The 14,680-nt window shown below is 29.9% G+C and overlaps 1 protein-coding gene across 1 annotated transcript; it reads left to right on the top strand.

Moving 5' to 3' along the window:
- The first annotated feature begins 5,138 nt into the window (after nucleotides 1–5,138).
- Nucleotides 5,139–7,706, top strand: LOC132725235 (uncharacterized). The gene is made up of 4 exons (XM_060710329.1): nucleotides 5,139–6,182; nucleotides 6,647–6,932; nucleotides 7,138–7,254; nucleotides 7,405–7,706. Exons 1-4 carry the CDS (start codon nucleotides 5,568–5,570, stop codon nucleotides 7,509–7,511), a joined length of 1,125 nt encoding a protein of 374 aa, XP_060566312.1. The 5' UTR covers nucleotides 5,139–5,567; the 3' UTR covers nucleotides 7,512–7,706.
- The last annotated feature ends 6,974 nt before the right edge of the window (nucleotides 7,707–14,680 follow it).

Genomic DNA, 14,680 nt, shown 5'->3' with positions numbered 1-14,680 from the left:
GCCAGTAGAAAAAAAACACGTACAAAATTTACGAAATCATTCCTTTATATATTATTGAATTAATCATAATCGTATCAGCAAATTTTTTTAAAAACAACCGTTACCGAATATTTTTAATGATTTTGTCGTACGAACTAATTATTTTCATAGTAAAGAATGACATGAAGGGTGAAAAAATAACCAAATGCACGAATAAAAAGAAAAAGAAAAATGACAGCTTAATGTCAAAGGAACAAATTATTTTTAACGAAACAGTGTTATATTCTAGACAATAAGGACGGGTATAATGAATATATTACATAGGACAACGAGTATATATTCGAAGGTTTGTGAAAACAAATAGATATGTTTATATAATCTCTACCAGACTGACATTAAGCAAATATAGGTTTGGACTTTTGCCAAAGGTCTAAAATAAGTAACAACAAAACTGGATTTAATGTGTAAAACTTTCATTAAGAACAACATTGCTGACATAAATAACGTTGCCACGAATAAATAATACGCTGCCAACAAGTTTTGTTTACTTCATTCTACTGTAAGCTAAGTAGCACGTAAATGAAAAAGACATTCACTAAAACGTTTTGTCAAGTATTTTACCTATCGATGTCAATATTCCTTAAAATCGTTGGTTGTTGTCGAAGATGCCTACACACATTTACTTTACAAAAGCTGAAAGAAGATTGTTAAAATTGTTTTATATCATTTTTTCTAAAGTATCAAAATGCATATTACTTTCACGCATCTTTTGTTCTTCTTTCTATTATCTTTTTGTTTTGTATAAGACACATACAACGGCTAATATGAGTGTTAAAGAATTAGGTCTTTTTAGGTCAGGCGGAATCTATTTAAAGTAAAGTGTCAGGTGAACAAATAATGATCTTTTAGCTAAAACATTAGATATTGATCATATCAGTGCGTGCTACCAGTTATATTTACCCTCCAATTTTCCAACTTGTGTTATTTTTTCTATTTTTTATATTAACTATCATGATTCCGTTGTAAATAATGGATGACTTTGGCAGATGTCACAAAAGCAACATCATTCCCATCGGCGTAATGGTATTTGGATATATATGGATATATGCCTTTGTTTATATCAGACATGTTTTAATGTGATTCATTCAATCACTCTTGAAATACGACCGACCTCAAAATATATACAGTTTTAAAACAGCTCCACAATTTTAGCAGTAAGTTTCACAACCGTCTGAACAAAAGATCAGCCATGGTTTGGTATCACAAATATTTTTTAAGTGAATTCTTATTGTTTACTTATTGTTTACTTGCTATTTATATTGAATCCTTACCCGGAACGTACATTCTAATATGACAATACAATCATGTTTCGTTAAAGCATACCCTTGTATTACAATATTAAGACTCAGGTGTCTGCGAATTATTGTAAACTATTATATATAGCCTAGACACCATGTATTTCATAATGCCATCGTTCATGAACAGTCAGTATTTTGATTTGACGTATCAATAATTAAACTTCGTTTTTTTTGTAATTATTATGAAATTTTAAATATTATTAGCGATTCATGTCGCTTTTTGTGAGTATTAAGATACTGTTAAGCAGTACCTTGTAACGATACATAAAAAGTGATTTTAATGATTCTACTAGTTTATCGAACACTAGTCGCATATCACGAAAAATAGTAAATCAAATGTATTTAAAGAACATGTTTATAAAACATAATACTATATTTATTTTTGCCGTTCAGTTATAATGTTTATTATCTTCGTTTTCAAATAAAGCCTATGAACTTCCTTTATCTTAATTAACAATGTAATATCTTTCTTTTTCATAATTCTTTCTAAATGTAAGACAACGGTTTGTTATTATCTAACAAGTCTTTAAAAGCGGTCATTGAAAACACATTCATCATCATTCCAGTAAGTTCAAGAAGTAATATTTTGATTATTTGCAGAACATTAACCGAAATGTTTGTAAAAGAAGAAAATGATTTCTGCTGTTCCTTAGAAATAACATGACGGATTTACTTGCAAAGCTTTTAGTTATTTTCTAAGATGTATGCTTAGTATACAACAGTGTACGACTTAAAACAAACTAATCTTCTTAACGCCTAATAACAAAGTGTATACTTTCTATGTTGCTGTATAGTTTTACTTTTATATCATGATTGTCATTTTCCTTGATGATGATTGGACATGTGGAAATGCAGATATGTTAACAGCATTTAGATAGTCCAGTTGTAATTTTAAGTGAAATTGAAATATAAAGGCGCGAATAACGATAACTTTATCCAAGGTATTGTAAACCATAGATAGATGCATGTACATACAAAACACTGTTAACGAAGCAAAGAAAATAAATAAAAAGAAATGTAGCATGTAGGATAAAACCATCATCCTTTCCTCTCCACTTATTTAAAATGAACCTGATATTTACTTGATGTCATTTATATAATTATGACCTTTGACAATAATTCGACACATTCGTATTCACTAAACGCGCTATACATTTAAATTTAAGGTGAAGTTAACAAAATATATTATTAACATGTTTCCGTCTTACATGTTGACAGACTGAATAATTAATATTTCTCACAAAAAGGAACGATTGATAGCATGGCAAAAAATGGAATTCATTACATTATTAGTAATTAAAATAAAAATATTATAATGATCTTGTTTTTAAAATATTATTTTCATATATAACACACATTAGAATGTACAGGATGTAGTTACTTTGTAATGAGTGTAAGTTTGTAGTATTGCGATTTCTTTTATAAATTCTAGGAAAAAAATCAAGATGCATGATGTGTGTTCTCTGATTTTACGTTTACTCATGAACTGGCAGTTTTTGATGTCTCGTCAAGAATTTGATATATTTAGATAGTTTAGATATTTGCTAGAATATTTCTTTCTTTTGTAAATTTATAAATTAGTCGTTTATTATTTGCTTTATTATTTTCTCATTCGCACTTTAGTCTAAGCAATACAATTTAACCTTGAACCTCAATACAGGATGATATTGAAATTTTGCAGACGTATTATCTTTAATAATTTGAGACGTACTTGGAAGACAGCTATTTATGTTGAAGGTAAAAACATACTTTGCATTTCAAAAGTTTATCAACTGATAAAAGCTTTACATATAAAAGTACATATAAAAGTAACTAAATGCCCACCCAAGGGAAAATGGTAACTGAGCATTTAAAAGTCAATTTAAGATAAAATTTTGCCATGATTCGTCTCAACTTTATTATTTCATTCAAATATAGCCAAATTGAGAACTTTGTTTTTAACATTTGATAATCTCATATATCTTAAAAGCAGTGTTTATTTTGTATTGCCTATTTTGTTAAGAACACTATACTTACTTTAGTTTTAACTTGAAATTAATTATGTTTAGTGTTACATGGTATAAGTTAATGTCCCTTAAACACGACATACTTGTCACTTCTCAAACTTCATTCCCTTAAAGGATTAAATGATTTAATGTTATTCAAAAAGTTTAATGAGTGTTTTGTGGTTTGGTAATTAACAGAAACTAGCACCACTTTAATTTATGAAACACCTAAAATCAGATATTATTTCAATCGGAAATACTCAGATTTCTATATGGGTTTCTTACATATGTTTTTAACTTAGTGGCTTATCTTTTGTATTACTAAGGGTTTTCGACTGTCTTGTTGGGGTACGTCAAGGAGAAAACATGTCTCCTTTTCTATTTTCAGTTTTCTTGAATGACCTTGAAAGTTATATTAATAGAGGTGGTGTAAATGGAGTTTCTAGAGAAGCTTTTGTTGAAGGGGTGCGGTTTTATTTGAAACTATTTATTTTACTTTACGCTGACAACACCGTCATATTCAGTGATAATGAAAAAGATCTTAAAATTGCCTTAAATAAATTCAAAGAATACTGCGATCAATGGAAATTAAACATTAATGTAAACAAAACAAAAATTATGATTTTCAGTAAAGGCCGTTCTAAAAGTTGTTACGTGTTTACAATACGAGAAAACGTTCTTGCAGTTGTAAATGAGTACAAATATTTAGGTATATACATTAATAAAAGTGGCTCTTTTTATAAATCTAAAAAATTGCAGATCAAGCAAATAAAGCTATGTTTGCATTGTTAAGGAAACTTAAATTGTTAGCTTTACCATTTGATTTACAAATTGAACTATTTGAAAAGACAATCAAACCAATTTAATTATATGGAAGTGAAATTCGGGGATTTGGCGATGTTTCTGTTTTCGAAAAAGTTCAACTGAAGTTTTACAAATATATTTTTAATTTAAAAAGTCTACACAGTCTTATATGGGCGCCGTCGTGACATTTTGTACTTCGGACAAGTTTTTCAAACACCGGTTAAAAGTCCGCGAAATTGTTCACAGTTTATGTCGGCTTTTCAAGTACCTTGTTGCCGCTAGATCATGAATTTCCGTGTTTTGTAGGCGGAATTTAGACACCATGTCTGAGAAGAATGATTTTCAGGTATTTTTGTATCTTTATATGACTTAAAAAACAAAAAATACAAAGATTTAAAGTGCAAAACTAGATTTTTTTTTACTTTTTTAAGATGTTGCGTCTGCTGTCAAATTTGACAGATGATTTGAGCGCTTCAGTTAAAAAATGAGTTTATTTATGGTGAAATCATGTTTTTATTCGTCAACTTGCATCCTGCATGTAATATATAGAGCAAAGTATTTAGCAGTTTAAGTTTACGATGCGAATTTTATCGAATAATCCCGATTTTCAGTGGTTTTACTTCATAGCAACAGTATATACAAAGGAATTGCCTCCCTTCATAACATAGTTACAGACCAAGAGTAATCGTTCATGTTATCGATCGATTTACTCTACTATAGAAATATAACTACACTTTATACACAACGTCTCTGCAGCGCAGTCGGGAGAGTGAAGGACTGACAAATCAGAGGACCGAAGTTCGAAACCTTGCCTCACCTTTTTTTTTTTTTTTTTAATTTTCTTTTTGGTATGCATACAGTAAATAAATTTAAATTGTACCTGTAACAGTGCTTCATAGATATTTTGTAAGAAGGGAAGAAATATTTTAAGGTATAGATATATTACCACATTTACTATCGTACCCGAGTTATTTTTACTGGATAACTGGGACAACATATAATATCATTTTATATTTCATTCTAGATTATATCGATCATAACTATCATCGGTCATACAATTTTATCAATAGATTATTATAATTATTTTTTTTACTTTATTTAAACGCAGGATTTAGATGAGTTATATGAGGAATTTGGCATTGTTAATGAGACAGTCGAGAAGGGGCCACATGCACATGTAACAGAGGACGAATTAAATGGAGAGTGGGGAGACGATGATGACGACCAACATGCAGAGTCAATCATAGGGCGTGTCCATGAGTTTGTCTACAGTGCTGCAGAGGACATTCCGGAAGGATCAGATGAGGAGAGGGGCGAGGGCGGTTTAGAATCAGAGTCAGACGATAATGCTGTCACAAGTGTACAATGTAAGTGTAAAACCAATTGTTTGTCGCAGTTTGATGCTGAACACATTCAAGGGCATATATTGTCTCTCAGGGAAATGGAGAAAGACCAAAAGGAGATGTTTGTTATGGGAAGTCTGTTGAAAATAGGTGCACAGGAAACCAGGAAAGGTAAACGTAAACGAGTTAGATATAGATATACATTTGATGGCAAAACTGTCTGTAAATCTGTGTTCTGCCACATTAATGATATTGGGCAGAGAACTGTTAAATCTTTACTGAAACATTTAAATTCAAATGGACCGGTGCCGCGAATACATGGGAATACCGGGAGAAAGCCAAGCCATGCAGTTAAGTACGAGGACGTGCGTTTCTGTGTTGATTTCCTGTTATTATATGCAGAAATCAACGGGTTAACAATGCCAGCAGCACCACGCGGAGCAGACGAGGCTGCGCCTATACTGTTACCATGTAATACTACGAAAGTGGATTTACATTCAAAATACCAACAAGCATGTATAGAAGCCGGCGTCAGAGTTCTTGGAATAACTACATTTAAATGTGTTTGGAAGCAATGCCTTCCACACATTAAGATAATGACGGCAAAAGATGACGTTTGTCATAAGTGCGAGATGATAAGGAAAAGGGTGGCTGATGCTATACATGAGATGGACAAACTTGAGGCAGCAAACGCTTTACGAGAACATATACAGGTAATATCAATTATATCATACTGACTTCCATCTACAGATACGCTAATCCGTTCTAAAATTTAAAATCCGTTCGACAGCGGAATTTAATCTGATTTGACTTTAACACCTATGACGCTTAATTAATCAAAACAAGTCTGCAATTTTCATGTCATTTTGTTGTTATTAATGCTTTCAATGATCACCTGTTTCCAAATGTTTATTAGTAACACTGATTTTTCCTTGCAAGTTCTTGCGGTAATTATTTGCCTCCGTAATGGAACCATACTTTTGAAATTATTGACATATCAATTGAATTATAGTTTGATACATGTGAAACCAAATTTGCTATCAATAATTTAACATTTATTAAGTTATATTTGTGTTTACTAGCATTACGTGTTTATAGATATTTTATTGTAAGGTTAATAATTATAGAGTTGGAGTGATTTGTTTATATTTTTTGTTTATTTACACAAACTATGTAGGATGCACAGAGAGAGCGACAGGTTTATAGACAGACAATAAAAGAGGCTCGTGAGGAAATGAGGCACACATCAGTCACATTCAATCGACCTGCCCAGCCATGCACTAGTGATTTAACAAAAGTGCACTACACATTCGACTATTCTCAAAATGTGACTATACCACACCATAGTCAACAAATGGGCCCTTTGTATTTTGTTACTGGCAGGAAAATACAATTTTTTGGCGTCCGTGTTGATTCAGTGTCACAACAATATAATTACCTTATAGACGAGGATGAATCAATTGGTATGTTAAGAATAAATAAATAAATAAATAAATAAATAAGTAAATAAAAAGTAAATAAATTTTGATTTTTTTCTATAATACAGATATTTGCTTTTCAGTATTGTAAAAATATTAATTTCATATAAACATATAATAAATAAAATGTCATTTTAAATGTGTGCTGTCGAAATATGAAATATACTTATAATTAATGTTAAATTAACAGGTGTTGATGGTACAGGAACCCACGGGCCAAACTCAGTTATAAGTATGCTACATCACTGCCTCGAAAACCAGGGATTTGGAGAGAAAGCTTGCGTCATGCACGCCGACAACTGTGGTTGTGAGTATTTTCCCGTAAATGTCTTTTTAATTAAATAATAGTATAGCATTGAACATTCTGTTTTATATTCAAAATGCTACATTTACAAAGCATAATTTTTAAGTTTTAGTTTAAATGGTGAAGTAAAAATATATTAATTTTTTATTACAGCGCAGAATAAAAATCGCTTTATGTTAGCGTATCTGGCATGGCGAATTCATATGGGGCTCCATGATGAGATAACACTCCTGATGGGAATTCCTGGTCACACAAAGTAATTTATGTTTTTAATTTATATTTTATTTTATACTCGTATAATGCGAACTTATGTATTTTAGTTTATGACAGTCCTCTACAATAATTCTGGTCTGCACAAAACGAGCATTTGCTATTTTTATGTGTTTAAACATGTATGTGCTTGCACACCAGCGGGCGTGTTTTATGCATGCCATAGAGACAATCTGGCCATTAGATTAAAACTAAAACACTGTCGAACAAATCGATTATTCCAGAACAAATCTACTTGCAATCATTAAGTTCCTATAGAAATAAAAATAAAATCAACATTAACTATAAATAAGCAATTTTTTATTTATTTTTTATTCGATTCCAGGTGTCTTGTGGATGGTGGATTTGGACATATCAAGAAGTTGTATAGACGCACGGACTGGACAGTATTTCGCAGGTGGCATCTGTCGTGGGAAAGTCTGCTTCAAGCAATTTCCCCGTGCTCTTCCGCAAGGAGGATGGATGTCAGAATTGGACTTGGTATTCTATTACAAATATTTGAATTTCTAAAATTTACACCCAATTTAAATAAGTTTGTACAATAAAACAACAAAACAAATTAATAGAGAGCTTAATTCGGCTTCGGCATAAATGCTGTCATATTACTTGTACGTGTATTAATACTTGCTTGTCATTGTAAAATATCAAGTAATTTATGACTGACATATTATTAACTAAGTCAACATATATTACAGGTATGACTGGAAGACATTTCTGCCGCGTTTCTTTTTACCATTACGGGGTGTACAGCGCTATCACGCTTTCCGTATTACGAAGGGATGCTATATACGTGAAAGAGCGCTTCGAATGACGTAGAGCAGCGGGTCACAATCCTGAAGAGAAATGCTACATACCAGAAGATATTCTCCCTGCAGTTTTGCTACCGGGTGGACTTTCCCGCGCAAGGCCCAGCAATATCTGTACAAGAATGTACGACCTTTTGTACGTCAGGCGTACCGTGATGTGACGTGCCCACCGTTACGGGAAGAATGACAATTTAGATTTGAATGTACAAATGTATACATGCATTATCTTTGTCTGTATGTTTAGTCCTTAGATTTGTTATCAATAAACTAGATATCATTTGATATAAGAATGATGTATATATTGCAAGTTTTTAAAAATTCGTTAATAATAAATTAACCAATATACTGGGCACATTAGTGCTGATCAGTTTATGTGATTTCTTATGTTATCTTTTCATATTTATGAATTTGAAGTTTGTAACTTCATAGGACTGTAAAATAAATTCACTTGGAGTTACTGTCTTTATTGATTCTTACAAAATCTATTTTTAAAACAAAGCAATTCAGCAATGAACCACGACGTTCTTTAAAACGTTCAACGTTTAAACAAACGTCGTCGTCGACGTCGAAGCATCACATTGGTCTATGTACATAAAAATATATATCTTTGACATTTTTCAAGATTTTTTCGTCAAATAAAAAGTAAAATCATCTGTAATAATTGGTTTCTATGAAAATTATGAAACCAAAAAGTCGAAGAAAATTGCCCGAAGGGTCATTTTGTCATGACGGCGCCCATATGGTGTACGGAGAGACAGGCATTTTTCCTTTAAAAATTCATATTAAACATAGGGTTGTACCATACTGGACAATACTTATTGATAATATAAATAGTAATGAAACAAAAAACTATCATCTAAGTTGTATATTGTTTTAAAGGAACTAAAAAATAATAATTTAGTTAAGTCACTCTGGATAGAAAATGTTAAACAATATTTATGTGAGACAGTTTTTTCTGGAATATGGTATGCTCAATGTTTTAGCAGTAGTAAACGGCTTATTGAAGCAAACTTTCAAAAGTTAAAAGATATCTATATTCAAAGCTTGAGAGCTGAAATTAACAATACGCCAGACTCAAATTAGTATAAATATATTAAAGATAACTTTTGTAGAAGCGCGTACATAGACACATTATCTCTGTATTTCGGTAGGAATTTTTTATGTTTTTAACAAGGAACCATCGACTTCCAATTGAAACGGGACGTTGGCAAAACATACCCGTAAACGATCGTAAATGCACTCTTTGTAGAGATTTAGGAGATGAATTTTATTACATTTTTAAATGTCCAATATTTGAAAACGAAAGAAGAAAATATATAGATAATTTTTACCGACAAAGACCAAGTATGTTTAAATTCATAGAATTATTAAACTGTAAAAATATGAAGAAATTAGAAAATTTAAGTATCTGTTGTAATAAAATTATTCAATATTTTGTTTTTTCTTGATTATTCTCTATGTTACATATATTGTCTATGTAATGTACACTGTAGATTAAGGTATTGGTAGATGAAACATGTCAACATACTTATATACCATGCATATGTATTAGATCTTAATGATTTCTGTTTAAAAACAGTATATTCTATAACTTATATTCACATAGTTCACATACTTAGGATATTTATAAAAGGTTCAGTGAAACTTATATGTCACATTGTGAAACATTAAAATACTACATTTCTAGAAATTTTAGAATACTTACTACTCTTCTGAAATGACATAACTGACAAAAATGCTCTTTATGCTGCAAATATATTGCATTATTTTCCTTTTCTTGTGTTTTATGAAAGAGTTAAACTTATATTGTTAAATATACAAATCATTATATATTGAGTAAAGCATATAAATATATTTATTTATTTGACATTTGAATTATTTAAAAGAAAATTTGTTTCTTTGTTATACATACTTCATATAAGTCTCTCTCTTTCATAAAAATGATGAAATTATGCAACATGTAATCACCTTTGTTGAAATTTGAAAAGTAGAATATCTTAAGATATTTGAATTACTATGTCTTCTCGGCTATATATATATAATATATATAATTTCACACTATTACAATAAGTATTAAAGTACGATCTTTATGATATAAGTACGTTGCGCACATTTTTTTCTCATACATACAAATCTAAGATTCAAATATGAAACTTTCTGTTTAATTACAAACAATTGATACTGAAATGAATGTTAAATTGTTAGAACCTGAATATAACCTGGATATCTTTCGTGTTGTTGTTTTTTTCAATACGCTTTCGTTTTATTTTGAAATGTGTAAACATTCTATTTGATCCATTAATCATACTAAATATGTTAACTTAATATATATTTCTTCTCACCAAATTGTAACTATATATTACTATTATCCTAAGAATGTAATATAGCCGTTTTCCATTATGTTTTGTATATGTTTATGAATGTATACTGCTGATGTTTCCCGCTATTGTGGGACTTGTGCATTTTGTAAATAAATTGAAATTGAATTGAAAAATACGTGTTTCTTGTATATTACTTTCATTTCATATAGTGTTTGTTTTGTACAGCCGTAAGATGTAAGCCTGTAATCATAAAGCGATCAATTTGTGATAATTAACAAATACATATTTTAAGATAACAGTTTATGTTGGTATCACTTTTATTCATCAACATGTTTTAAAAGTAATGCCTATATAAATGTATCAGACAATTGTATGATATCTGTTTACGTTAGTACATTTCATTTCTCATTAAACGAAATTCCAATTGAATTATTGACCTAAATCCTTAAAAAGTTAGCACAGACTTGATAAAACATTATAACCTACTTATTTAGCTAATGATTCTTTCTTGTTTCAACATGATTTATTTACGGTAACGCGTACATGTCGATGTAGTTCATTAGCGGTTTTAACAATTCTTTGCTACTGTCACGGACTTTACATGGAATGCATATTTGAATGATATGTCAAACAAATACTATTAATTTTTAGTTCTCATAAAAAAGAAACAAACACAAAGACATAAAACAGTATTTCGAGATTATAACGATCCTATCTGATATATTGCAAAAAAATATGACTGAAAATATCATTTGCTTCATTTCGAAAAATATCTTTATTGAAACTGGTTTCTTTGAACAATGAATAATCAATTACAGGGCTTCTAAATAAAATATTAATTGTTATGGTACTCGCCTGAGCTTGGTACTCGCCTGAGCTTGAGAAAAAATCATGCACAGTTAAAATACTTCTTTGAATTGTTATATTTTGAAATACATTAAATGTATTAAATCGAATAAATAGTAATATTTCAAAAACTCCGTGATCTCATTTTTTTTATGATTTCTTTACAGTCATGATATGTTTGATTATTGTTATACATCGTGTTGATTCGTATTGTTGTTGTTTCTGAAACATTACACGATTGATATGGACACTGGGGGAATTAGAGTCTTTAGAGAATCATTAAGTAGTACTAATCAAATTGATTACTATGGAAATGACATTTGATGATATGAAAAGCACAAGTTCTCACCTCTCTTCTATAATAAATAAAAACATCATGTAATGTGATATAATTAAGTGCCCTTTGATAACGCTGATGATTTTAACTCTAATCTTCCTTTAAGTTAATTCTGACAAGGACTTCTCTTTCATTTATGACCTGTTCATTTCATTACTTTACATTACTTTACAATTTATAGATTACAATTAAATAGACTATTAAGATGGCCAGCAAACGGTAGTTTTTTTTCTTATTGCATTGCTATGTTTTAGGCTCTTTGAAAGTTTGAACTATGAATCAGTCTTTTGAAATGACCCAGTTTAAATTTTAAGAACAAAATACTTTATAAATTGTTTGAGTTACACTTTACTATGCATAAATGTATAATTTAGAATTGTGTATTTGTCAATGCGGTGATATCTATCACGCTACACGTAAAAGAATAAAAAATGATCAATCAACACAATAAATTCGGTCGGTTCATATATTGGAAGTTTTCCAGAATAAATTTCATAAAAGCAAAGAAATATGTATAGTATATCTCAGACTGGGAGTTAGTTATAACATTAAATATTTATGAAAAAACATTTCTATATTTGAAAATGTGTTAAAGATTAACCAATACAACATCATCATCCATGTATTGGCTAAATCACTTCGTTGTCCAATATTGAGACGTTTAGCTAACCAAAAATAGATGCCGTCTTCACAGAAAGACATAATATAATCAATTGAAAAAGTATTAACTGTTGTTTGATTAAATAATGAATACATTTTATAGTAAAAATAAAACACAAAGCAGCTGTATGGGTGTAAATTATAATTTAATCATCATTACGAAATAATGCATGCAACACAACTCGAAAGTTCTTGCTAGGTACAGTTGCATCCTAGAAATGAAATATTGGAAAAATGTAGTTACATGTATATACAATATTTCTATCACTGCGGACTTCGTATGTTTCTATATAAACAATATATTTATTTCTGGTGACAACTCTGACTTGGATATTGATTTTATTTATAAACGTCTTTAATTTACAAACAAAAATTTGAGACAATATGTTCTATATTTATAATTACATTATTCGACATGATGGTTTAATTACGCAAACACTCCTTGATAGTAATTTCCGGATAAACTTTGCATTTGGAAATTAGGGATATCTGTAATACAAAACAAATCCTTGTTATTGACGCTTTTTATGCAGCAGTATCAAAACAATACTACAGTATATAGAACGCTGTTTGTTGTATCACTAAGGTAGGTAAGCAAGCGGGCAGGCAGGCAGGTAGGTAGGTAGTAATAAATTACCAACATTTATGTTCTGCTTTTGACCGTATTATTCATTCATCCTTGAAAATTATATTTATTTGATATTTTCCCAGTGAAAATGTTTAAAATATACTTTCATACAATTTAATAAAGAGGGTCCTCTTTTTTAAAGATTTCCCCCCATGTGAATCTCCCTTATATTCGGACATTATCAGGTCTGCAAACATTAGATCAATGGATAACAATAAGAATTTCACCTTAATTTTTTTCTTAAGAAAAGAACACATGCCAGTGTATATAGTCATTGTATTGACAATGCATCTTTCAAGAACAATCAACACAAGAAATAAATAACCCAGTGTTCGTAATGCAGCCTTTCAGAAATACATGTTTTCCAAATTCCTAGTCGCATTTTATATGTATATTTATTTGCCTTCTGTCATTTATTGACTGCATATGCCCTTTTCTTTCTTATGACAAGTTGTTAATTAAATAACAATTTATTTTCAGTACTTATTTATTTAGCTCTTGTCGTTATGTATTTATGTGAAATATGATTGAAATTGAGACTGTCAGCGGGGAAAACATTCTTTAATAATAATGTTACTATTAAGAAATGTCTTGCAAACTTGTTTTAAGCAAAATATAAAAATAAAACTTGTTCTTATATTTTTGTGCATGATAAAATATTATTTCATCAAGTGAGCTTCAAAAACAATATTTTCAAAAGTATCTTCCATATAATGAAATGGTTACAAAATGTAAATGGTTCTGGCGATAAAACATAAAATAATGTTTTGTTACACATTATTACTTTTTTACTTTTTATCTAGTTACCTAATCATAAAAGAACCATTATAATAATAAGTAAATTGATTTTCATTTCTCTTTCTATTGCTAATTTACTCCCTCGTAGGAAATGTCTTTCGAAATCACGTCATTATTTGTTATTATCTGCCAATACAAGACATTATTTGAAATAATGTTGATACATGATATTAATGTTAAAGAATGAAAAATGACATTCTTATAAAATGTTTTCAAATTTCATTTAAAACAAAAATATGTATCACATGAATTATTTATGCCACTCATCTGCACATATTTATTGCGTTCACTAATTGTTTTATTTTAATTGCAATACAAATAATAAGGCCATTCATTAGGAACTTCAGCGATACAGTTGTATCAATACTGTTAGTCGTGCTTATTTAGTTTAGTATAAAAGAATGAAGGAAATATCAATTGCCTAATTTGTATCGTATCTTGTAAAGAAAAGATAAGCACATACATTTCTAAAGTACATTTTAGTTTGTAATAGGAGGGCGCAAACGAATCACAAAAAAATCAAACCTTGGCTCAGACTCACACTGGCGAGCTTTCGCTTAGAAACTGGTTGCAAAAATAGACCATTGAGCAAAAAAAAATCAAGGTTATTTGTGCTTAGTAACCGCATAATATACTCATTACCTGTTATATAAAGTTATCTAATCAACATCAGAAAGTATTTATTTTTCATAAATTTCAAACCTTTTGGGTATAGTTAAAGAAAAGACAGTATTGGCGATAAACCCAATTAAGTGGTCCTTTA

Source organism: Ruditapes philippinarum, unplaced genomic scaffold (genome assembly GCF_026571515.1).
Source record: "Ruditapes philippinarum isolate M1 unplaced genomic scaffold, ASM2657151v2 ctg3638_1_1_1_1, whole genome shotgun sequence".
Taxonomy (NCBI): Eukaryota; Metazoa; Mollusca; class Bivalvia; order Venerida; family Veneridae; genus Ruditapes; species Ruditapes philippinarum.
Note: the sequence above shows the minus strand (reverse complement) of the source record. Positions and strands in the feature narration are given on the sequence as shown.